The sequence below is a fragment of the Cervus elaphus genome, chromosome 12 (assembly GCF_910594005.1).
Source record: "Cervus elaphus chromosome 12, mCerEla1.1, whole genome shotgun sequence".
Taxonomy (NCBI): domain Eukaryota; kingdom Metazoa; phylum Chordata; class Mammalia; order Artiodactyla; family Cervidae; genus Cervus; species Cervus elaphus.
Genome location: NC_057826.1, coordinates 75095737 through 75107328, shown reverse-complemented (window position 1 = coordinate 75107328; position 11592 = coordinate 75095737). Strand labels below are relative to the sequence as shown.

The 11592-nt window shown below is 38.9% G+C and overlaps 2 gene segments (V, D, J or C); both read right to left on the bottom strand.

Annotated features, from left to right (window-relative positions):
- Window positions 1–1552: 1552 nt before the first annotated feature.
- On the bottom strand, window positions 1553–2247 carry LOC122704628. The segment is given in 2 exon segments: window positions 1553–1975; window positions 2168–2247. Coding segments are annotated over 2 exon segments (408 nt in total).
- Window positions 2248–4627: 2380 nt separating this feature from the next.
- Window positions 4628–5484, bottom strand: LOC122705704. The segment is given in 2 exon segments: window positions 4628–5007; window positions 5445–5484. Coding segments are annotated over 2 exon segments (420 nt in total).
- Window positions 5485–11592: the final 6108 nt, after the last annotated feature.

The window sequence follows — 11592 nt, the reverse complement described above, 5'->3', positions numbered from 1 at the left end:
CACAAAGATAGCTGCCATGAATATTCAGGTTTTTTATGTGAATGTAAGTTTTTCATTTCTCAAGCATAAATACCCAGAAGTGTGCTTTGCTGAGTTGTAAGGTAACTGAGTATTTAAGCTTACGCAAAACTCTTGGACTGTTTTCCAGAATGACGGGAGCATTCACCCACCAGCAATGTATGAGTGATCCAATTTCTCTGCATCTTTGCCAGAATTTGATATTGTCAGCATTTTTAATTTTAGCCTTTATGATAGATGTGAAGTGGTATTTCTTTGTGGCTTAATTTGCACTTCCCTAACTACTAATAACACTGACCATCTCTCTATATGCCTATTTCCTTACCACATAGCTTTTTGGTAAAGTGTCTGAATCTTTTGTTCAGGTTTCAACTGGATTGTTTGTTTCTTCCTGCTGAGTTTAGAACAGTTCATTGTATTCTAAATACAGTTGTTGTTTTTTTTTTATGAAAATGTATTTTGCAAATATTTCCTGCCAGTCTGTGGGTTATCTTTTTCCTTCTCTTAATAGTGTCTTTCACAGAACAAACATTCTTAATTTTGATGAAATCTAAGTTATTTATGTTGTATGGATTGTGTTTTTGGTGTCATGTCAAAAATCTTTTTGTCTAACCCTAGGTCATGAAGATATTCTCTTATGTTTTTCCTAAAAGATTTAATGCCACATTTTATAGTTGGATATATGATTCATTTTGAGACTATACACAATTTTTTGTACAAGATGTGATATTTATGCCAATTTTCAATAATTTCCTAAGAATATACAATCATCCCAACCTCATTTGCTCATAAGACTATGTTGTTACCTCTATTGAACTGTCTTTGTATTTGTCAAAAAATAAATTTTCTTGACCTGTGTGGATCTACTTCTACACATTTACTCAGTGACATAAACTTGTTAATGATATTCTTTCATTATATTTATAACATTATAGAGCCTGTAGAATAGCTCTCTTTTTTTATTACTTATATTTATATGAATAATTCATCTAATTCATCTTTTTTCTTTTTTCCCTTGATAATTATACCTAAGAATATATTGATTTTATTAATCATTTTAACAAAATTAGATTTCTGTTTCATGGTTACCACTATAGTTTTATTTGTATTTCACCAATTGAACATTTTATTATTACATCTTTCATTTTATGTTGGGTTTAATTTGCTTTTCTATCATCTTTTGCTGAGTCTTCATAACAGTTTTTCAACATCTTTCTTTAGTAATATAAGTACTTAAAAAGATAAATTTTCTTCTATGTATTATTTTAGCTCCATCTTAGACATGTTTATATAATGTGCTCTCACAATATTTACTTTCAAAATATTTTCTAATAGTCATTGTAATAGTTTCTTTAACCTAGAGTTATTTTAAAGTTAGTGTATATAATCCAAATATTTTGGGGTTTCTAGAGACATCTCTTTGCACTTGATTTTCTAATCATTTTCATCTTGGTCAAAGAATAAATTCTGTATAATTTCAGTTTTATTAAATATATTATTTGTAAATATATTAAATTTTTATTAAACATAGTAAAGTTTTATTAAATATATTAAGACTCGTTATGCACACACTGATGTGTGTGTGTGTGTATGTATGTGTTTCATCGACACAGGAGGGCGTGTCTGGAGCCTCGGCGGCAGGTTCGTGTAGAGGCTGCAGGTGCCCGGGGAGCACCGTGCTGCGCAGCACAGAAGTAAGTGCCCGAGTCTGTGGTCCACGAAGAGGAAATGTGCAGTGAGCTGCGGCGTTCTGCAGGGACTGTGGTGGCGTTTAATCTTCCATCCTGCTTTGTCCCTGAAGGAATGTAAAACAGCTGTATGAGGTGGCCCCCAGGGTTCTGAAGATACCAATTCACACTCTGTGGGGAAGTGGAAAAATTACACCGAAGCCTGTATCTGGCTCCCTCCTGGAGACTCAGGGCTGGGGGACTCTGCTCCACATCCGCCCCTCGCACACCTGATGAGGAAAGAGAAACAGTCACTGTGAGGGTCACTGTAACTCCTACTAAACCCTGAAAGTGCCCCCCTCCACCCCCACAAATGATGAGAAGGATAGAAAGTCTGCAGGACTTGTCAGCTCCTCTCCCTCCCTCAACAATAGAGCAGCGCCTCACTCCTCCAGGTTCCCTGTGGGGCAGCCCCAACTCACAGCAAACCTGGGCAAACAGAAGCCCCAGCACAGCACCTGCTAGCCTCTTCATGATGCTTCCTCTTGTTGTTGGGACATTTTCACTGCAAGACACTTCACTAAACCCTGAGGGAGTGTGTCATAAGTCGTTCCTGCTCCTGTAGCCAATCAGCTCACCCAACAAATCCTGCTCGGGTGACGCTGACAGGACGCCCCACCTCCCACCTCAACCAATTCAGAATGTGCTGGCCAAGGGTAGAGTGAGAGTAGGAAATAGAAAGATCGTTATTTTATGATCTGAGGGACATTTTCTGAGAACATTTAGGAGAAGGCAGACCCTGATTAGGAATTTGGGAGAATTTTAGGGAAAAGAAAGCAAAAATTAACTGTATAACCCCATCTTCCTCTCACATGGCCTGGATACAGTAGATTCTTCCATAATGAAATGCTTTTTCCCAGAAGTGCTGAGGATCCAGCTTTTGTTTCTCTTATGTTCTCACTTGTGGTTCTAAAGGGTCCTCATGAATCAGCACAGTATTGGAAGTTGCCCCTATTGGCTGGAACACTTTGCTGTATTAAACAGTATTTTTTTAATTTATTTTTAAAATTTATTTATTTTTAATTTGAGGATAATTGCTTTACAATGTTGTGTTGGTTTCTGCCATACAATGATGCAAATCAGCCATAAGTATACATACATCCCCTCCCTTTGAACCTTCCCCCCATTCCTCTAGGTTGTCACGGAGCACCATGCTGAGCTCCCTGCATCATACAGCAACTTCCCACTAGCTATCTCTTTTGCATACGGTAATGCATATGTTTCAATGCTGTTCTCAATTCATCTCACCCTCTCCTTCCCCTAGTGTGTCCAAAGTCTGTTCCTTATGTCTACATTTCCATTTTTGTTCTGCAAATAGGGTCCATCAACAGATGAATGGATAAAGTTGTGGTACCTATATACAATGGAATACTACTCAGCCGTAAAAAAGCACATTTGAGACAGTTCTAGTGAGGTGGATGAAATAGAGCCTGTTAACCAAAGTGAAGTAAGTCAGAAAGAGAAAAACAAATATCGCATATTAATGCATATATATGGATTCTGTAAAAATGATACTGATCACTTGAAAATTTATATATATTTATTTTAGACTAGGGCTGCATAAAGAGCAATTTTAGTTATCTTAACCACTAGCTGGACATTGAAAATTGAATTGTAATAGTTTTATTTTTATTAAATCACCTATAATTTTAAAATAAATTATTTTAAAGAAAATTTCTATTGTAAATACATTTTTTAAACTGGTTATTACTAGTTTTGTATTCTGCTTGCTAATTTTAGTAAGCCATTTTAGAGAAAAATAGGTGTTTCTGAAACTATATGAAGATAATTTTAGTTTGTGCTCTTATCTTAGACTTTGTAAACAATATCGATTCTCTGTCAGTAGATTTGGGGGTAAAAGGGATGGAAGATGAGAAACTGTATATTTTCACTGCAGTGAAAGTGAAGTGATCTGCAGACACTAACATTCAGATGGACAGTTCAAAGATGGTTCAGTAGTAGCAGCACGTAGGCCTAGTTACTACAAGGCATGTGGGATCTCAGTTCTCCAACCAGGGACTGAATCTGTGACCCCTGCATTGGCAGGCAGATTCTTTACCACTGAGCCACCAGAGTAAGCCCCATGTGCTGCTTGCATACCTGCGTGCTAAGTCGCTTCAGTCATGTCCAACTCTTTGCAACTCTAGGATCTGTAGTCTGCCAGGCTCTTGTGTCCATGGGATTCCCCAGGGAAGAATATTGGAGTGGGTTGCCATACCCTCCTACAGGGGATCTTCCCAACCCTGGGATTGAACCCTCGTCTCTCTCCTGCAGTTCCTGCAGCAGGCAGATTCTTTAATGCTTAGCCAAAAGGGAAGCCCCATGTGCTGCTTAGGGAATATCAAAAGTGATGAAAACTCTTTAGAGAAGCAGCGTTTCCAGACCTGCCTAGAAAGTGAAAAATTATTATTCAGTTAATTTTTGTTTCTTTCAAAAAACTTCTTCATGGGAAATATGAATGTTCTAGACTAGCAACAATAACATTTCAAATTTTTCACAGAGAAAGAATAGTTTGTTTCTGGTAAGTGGAACAACTATAACACATCAGAGTCCGGACTTGGCCCTGGATCCAAATGAAAGAAGCCTTTGGTACAAGGAGAAGTATTTGTATGTTTCCCACTTTTTATGTTGAGACTAGTGCACTAAAACCAACATTTTATTGACATGAGGAGGAGCCATAACAAATTATTAACCCCTCTTACTTTATTGCTGTGCTAAAATTATGATTCTGACATGCCTCAAAATTCTTCTCAGATTCATCAATGAACTAGGTGCTTATTCCTTCTCCTCTTTCTCTTCGTTTCTTTATCCATCTTCTCCCCTTTTCCTTCCCTTCACTTCCCTCATCTCTTACTGCTCTCTGACTCTCCTTCCAGATGGCTCTAGATTTGCTCTTGTGACTGCTCCCCCACTGTGTCCCCCCTTCTTCCCACCAGAGATACTGCACAGGTGCAGCCCCATCTGTCCACGTGTGCCCCTCTCAGGACGCAGTAGTACACAGCGGTGTCTCTCAGGGTGACCTGGGGCAGGACCAAGGTGCTGGACTTTCTGTCTGAAGCTGTGGTCAGAGAGGCCTTGCTGTTGTTCATTGTGTCTCGTAAGCCATGAATGACATACTGTGGACTCTGATTGGGATTTTGCCGATACCAATGTATATAGTCATTTCCACCAATGGCAGAGTGGTTACAAGGCAGGTTTACACCCTCTCCTTCAGCACAATCCATGGAGCTGGGCTGGGTGGTCTTAGCATTAATCACAGTCCCTAAAGGGTCAAGAAAATAAAATTAGCCCCTGTCCACATATCAGTGTAATTCTATGGATCAAGGGTACAACACTCCCATAACTGTCTGGACCCTATTCCAGTGTTTTTATCTATGTCCTGCAAAATATCATTGGTGTTTATTATATAGAGACCAAAGACACATGGCAAGAATCTGAGACTCTATAACCTTTATCTAATGGGTCCTTTGCTCAGTAAACCCAGGGATTTCTTACAAACTGGTTACTGCTAAGTGCTCTTCTGGGATCATGGCTATGATTTAACCTGTCATGTAGAAGTTTGTGCTCCCTAGCAAATGCATAGATCAGTTCTCAGTTCCATTGTTATAAGGCTGAATAGGACACAGGGAGAGAAAGGAGCAAATAATACTTCATGGCCCTTTGCCCTCAAGTCATCCCTTGTAGACACAGAGCACTTACCCAAGGTTAGAAACACAGTTACTCCAGTCACCAGCTTCATACTCCAAGGACACACCAGGATCATGGGCTCACAGCTCAGACTTGTGTCTGCTCCTGGGCTTGTTTCCACAGAACAGAAACAACTACTGCTGGTAGAGACTTAGAACCAGAGCAGGTATCAGTGTGTTGTTGCCAGGATCTGTCAGCCAATGATCAAGCAATTCCTTGTCTAGGTCTTCCTGTCCTGTTTTAGGCATGTCCCCCAAAGAAGGAGAGACATCCCCAACTCACACGGTGTCTGCTGCCATCCTCTGTGAAGTTTAAAGTCTGGTTCTGTAAAAGGAACACCAATCACAATGATATCCAGAGCCATTGTCCTATCATTTGGTTCCTTAAAGAAATTGGCTGGTGTTCTGTGAAGCTTATGGAAAACGTTCTTTAATACCAGAAAACTGTCCTGGGCTCTTTATAGTAAGGAGATGAAAATTTCCATCCACATTCCAGAAAATGTATGTGAAACCCCAGAGCAGACAGTGATGTTCTCTGGAGGACAGAAAATATTAATAATGTTGAGACTAAAGCTATACAACCTGGAATTCTGGGCTCCTGTAAAGGTCCTTGAAATCATGTGTCTACCACCATCTAGGTAAACATTTCTCAATGCATCTGTTCAGGATACAGTAACTGATGACTCAGATGGTGTCCGCCTCACTCTTCTTGAAGAGTGATCTTTAATCCTCATGTTCTCTATGCCCATGCTTGTAGGCGCTGTGCACCAAGGATGCTGAAGCAGAGAGAAAAGACAGGAAGGAATGCAAACAAAGTCGGGGTGGGGTGTAGGGTGGGTGTAAGTGGTAGAAAAAGTCAGGGGAAGGGATAAAAGCATAAGTAATAGGGAAGGGAAAGATAATCAGAGGAGGGAAACAGAGAAAGCAGTGTCAGGAAGGTACATGGAAAGGACTTGGGCTGTTGGGCTAAGATGCCCAGAATCCTTGGCCACGGACCCTCAGCCAGGGGTTATAAAGTACAAGCTGTCAAGGAGAATAACATCTTCCCAATGTTAGGATGTTGGGACCACAGTAAAGTCTCTGTCAGGGAAGACCACTCATTCCAACGCCACTGACCATAGAGTGTGGTTCCGTCTGGATCCTTCCTTCATCATCTTTCTACTCTCATCAACTCAAAAAAGGCCTCAGTTCTCCATTCTAATATCTGCAAATGGCAAGATAGGTGGTCTATAAACCCAACAACCATCTCCTCCCTCAAAACTGTACTAACTGTAATATATCGTGTATCATCCGTTATGTAAAGGAACAGTATGGGTGGTGGAGAAGTTATGCTCAAATATGGAGAGCAGGTACTTTTTATATATAAAATAGGCAATACACTAAAACACTGAAAGGTGTGTTGGAATAAATATCTTTTCAAATAAAAGCATGCAAAGCTGTAGCTTTTAAATGTACAGACATACTGCTCAGAAATATCTAAATTGATGGTGGGAGACATCAGAACCTGATATTGCAAAATGCACTGGATTAGAGACGCAGCCTTTAGAGGGAATGGCTTCTGTTGGGACTGTGGATGGAATCTACCAGAACAGCTTGATCTTACTCTTCCTTACTTTTGGATTTCTATTTCCTTTTTTCTTTCTTTCTTTCTTTTTTTTTTTTTTTTCTGGAAATATTTCAGAAATGAAAGTGACTTTGTTGTTCAGCATAAAGGTATTCTAACCACAGGGTAGCTCATCCTTTTTAACATGAAAATAAACATTTAAACATTAAAAAAAAGAGAGAGAGAATGGAAGTATGTCATTTTTCCTTTTTATTTGGTACATCAATGGAAAACACGTTTCCCTTTCCCTCTCCCAGAAAGGACCACCGTTTTCAGATGAAGCAGCCCCCTCCAGTGACTGAGTAAGTGAACTGCAGAACTAAACCCAGGCCAAAAGCCCACTGGTGTGGCTCAGGAGTAAAGAGTCTGCCTGCCAATGGAGAAGATGCCGAAGATGCAGGTTTAGCCTCTGAGTCAGGAAGATCCCCTGGAGGAGGAAATGGCAATGCACTCCAGTATTCTTGCCTGAAGAATGCCATGGACAGAGGAGCCTGGCAGTCTACAACAGTTCATGGCGTCTCAAAAAGTTGGACACGACTGAGCACTATAACACTACTATATAATCTTTTAAAAGGGGGCTTCCCAGATGGCTTAGCAGTGAGAATCTGCCTGCCAGTGTTGGAGATGCAGGAGACATGGGTTCAATCCCTGGACCAGGAAGATACCCTGTAGACGGAAATGACAACACACTCCAGTGTTCTCACCTGGGAAATCCCGTGGACTGTAGACTGCCAGCCTCCTCTGCCCATGGCATTTCCCAAACTCAAACACTATTGAGCCTGCAAGCTTTGGAAAAGCTCATATTTGAAGGTAAAAGAAGTAACCTAAATGTTCATTGACAGAGGAGTGTATAAAGAAGATGTGGTGTATATACACAATGAAATATTGCTCAGCCATTAAAAAGAATGAAATAATGCCATCTGTAGCAACACGGATGGACCTAGAGAGTTTCATACTGAGTGAAGTAAGTCAGACAGAGAAGGAGAAATATCATATGGCAGCCCTTATATGTAAGATCTAAAAGGAAATGATACAAATGAACTTACTTACAAAACAGAACGAGACTCACAGACTTAGAAAACAAACATATGGTTGTCATAAGTGGAAAAGGATAGTTAGGGAATTTGGGATGGTCATGTACACACTGCTATATTTAAAATGAATAACCAACAAGGACCTATTGTACACTACATGGAACCCTGCTCAACATTACATGGATGGGAGGGTGATTTGGGGGAGAATGGATACATGTACATGTATGCCTGAGTCCCTTCACTGTTCACCTGAAACTATCACAACACTGTTCATCGGCTGTACCTCAATACAAAATCAAAAGTTCAAAAGAGAAAAAAATCTTATTTGTAAAACCTTTGTACTCACCTGTGTTTTCTTAGCCATCAATTATTTTTGACTGTTTTATTTCAGTAAAACCCCTATTATGATTCTCCATTGTTGATATCTTTTTCACTTTTCCATTTGTCTTTAACCTTCCCATATTTAAAGGTTACTTCAAAAGTCCACATAATTCAAGCATTTATAAGAGAGGTTGTTACAGTCTGGGAACTCAAGAATGTTTCCTGAGCGAATAGTTGAATCTTTATTCATGAATTTAGTGAAAGAAAGAAATTGTGCTCAGCCACTACTCTGAAAACAATCTTCCAATTTTATGGAAAGCATGTTAAACAAAAAGATTCTAACAGGATAAATAAAGGGTTAAAATTATGGGCAAATTCAACAATAGGGAAAAATATTCAAAATCTAAGATGGAGGAAAATTATATTGAAGACACGGGAGTAAATGTCATGGTAATCATGCTTCGTTCATTTAACAAATAGGTATTCATTTGGAGCCTGTTCTGTGGAAAATCTCTCTCTCTCTCTCTCTCTCTCACACACACACACACACACACACATGTAAGCCAACAAGCACTACTACTGAAAATATAAGAACAAATAAAAATGAATTATTTAAAGTAAGTACGAGTGTATTAGTTTATTATATTAATAAGAAGCAGAAGAAAAGCAATTACCAGTACATTTTTTGCTTGTTGGGCTCTTTGCCTTTGTTTTTAAAAGATGATAAAAACCACTACCAAGTGTCCTTTTAAATAATACTGAAAAACAAAAAATACTCTGTATGACCATGAGGAATCTAAAAATGTTTTCTTGCCTATTGGCTCTTTTCAGAGTTCTTAATTTTTTAGGATTATATCTCTAAGACCATATGAGGGGAGGTGATCTTCCTTTGCTTGATGAAAACAAAAATAATGCCCACAACTTACTTTCAGAAAATCAAGATGACTTGACAAAAGGCTAATGCCTCTGTATGATGAATACTTTCAACAGTCCAGAAATGAAAGAAAAGTTCCTGAATCTAATAAAGAGTATCAGTGAAAATATCAAAAATCAATATTAGTCTCTAAAGGATCCCAAACAAGACAGGTAGACTATCACTGCTTCTATTCACTGTCTTCCTGAAGGGCCTGGCATCAAACCAGAAAAGGAAATAAGATGTATTAAGTCTGAAAAGGGAGAAATAAACCATTTTTATTCATAGGTGCATGTAGAAAATGCAAAGGAGTCTATACGCAAATTACAAGAGCTAGAACTAATAGGTGAATTAATACAGTCACTAAACACAAATATAAATTTTATTTCTAGATACTAGTGAAATTATTAGAAAGTGAAATTTAAATTTCATTTATTAAATACATGGGAATTACTTTAACACAAGGTATACAGTCCTCTACCGAAAAAAAAAAATAATAATAAATTATACAGGATCTACGTAAAAGGGGATAACATAAGACTCCATATGTTAAGATGTAAATTGTCCCAAATGAATCCATAAATTCAACACAAGCCCATTCCAACTACTAGCAATGTTTTTTGGTTGAGGTTGAGAAGCTGATTCTATAAGTGTGGTGGAAATTCAAAGACCTAAAATAAACCTTGAAAAAGAAGAAAGTTTGAATTGCATTTCCAGATATCAAAATGTATATGAAGCCCCAGTAATTAGGACAGAATGTTCTGTTGGAAAGAGGATAAAATAAAGATGAGTAAGCAGGACCAAATCCAAAAATAGGTCCATATGGATACAACATCAATTGATTTTCTCCAAAGGTGTCTATGCAGTTCTATGGGGGAAAAGATGGTCTTTCTGGGATAACAGCTAGTGTTAGTTGCTCAGCCATGTCTGATTCTCTGTAATGCTATGAACTGTAGCTAGTCAGCCTCCTCTGTCCATGTGATTCTCCAGGCAAGAATAGTAGAGTGGGTTGCCATGCCCTTCTCCAAGGGATCCTCCTGACCCAGGGATTGAACCCAGGTCTCCCACACTGCAGGCAGACTCTTTACCGTCTCAGCCACCTGGGAAGCCCCCAACCTGTGCTGCGACCACACAAACACTAGAATGTGCTCTTAGTGATATCTTACTGTGGTTTTAATTGCATTTCTGTCAACTGGCTATTTGCATCTTTTGAAAGTACCTTGACTCCTTCCTCATAACATAAAAAAATTAACTCTAGATGGATACAAGATCTAAATGTGATCAGTGAAACCATGAAACTTTTTAAAAATATGAAAGAATTTCTTTATAAGTTTGACAGCATAGATTCCTTCAAAAGCACATACACAAAACCAATCAGAAAAGGAAAAATATTAAATTTCACTCTTTCAAAATTAAATATATCTATTCCCCAAATACACCACCAAAAGAATGAAAACACAAGTTATAGACTGGATTAAAATATTTGTGTTATGTATATCTGATAAGGGCTTTCCAGATGGCTCAGTGGGTAAAGAGTCTGCCTGAAATGCAGGAGATGCAGAAGACGCGAGTTCAATCCCTGGCTTGGTAAGATCCCCTGGGGGAGATCTTACCCCACTCCAGTGTTCTTGCCTGGAGAATCCCCATGGACACAGAAGCCTGGCAGGCTACAGTCCATAGGGTGGCAAAGAGTAGGATATGACTGAAGTGGACTGAGCACATATACATGCACATATACATGCATGTATCTGATAAACAACTTGAATACAGACTAACAAACATGCCTATACATTTTAAAATGGTAAAAATAAATAATCTACAACCTAAAAATCCATAAGCAAATGATGCAAAGTGATACTTCTCAAAAGAAATCACCCAAATGGCCAATAAGCTTAGGAAAATGTGTTCAACACCATTACTCATCAACAAAAGTAAATGAAATCCACCTTGTGCTCCTTCCCTCCTCCCTGAGTCACTGTTTTCTCCAACTCTTTGCAACCCCGTAGACTGTAGTTTGCCAGGCTCCTCTGTCCATGGAATTCTCCAGGTAAGAATACTGGAGTGGGTCGGCATTCCCTTCTCCAGAGGATCTTCCAGACCCAGGATCGAACTCCAGTCTCCCACACTGCAGGCAGAACCGTCTCAGCCACCTGGGAAGCCCCCACCTTGGGCTGCTACCACACAAACACTAGATTGTGCTCTTAGTGATATCTTATTGTGGCTTTAATTGTATTTATCTGATGATTTATGATGTTGGATATATTTTTATATGCTTATTTGCTATCTCTAT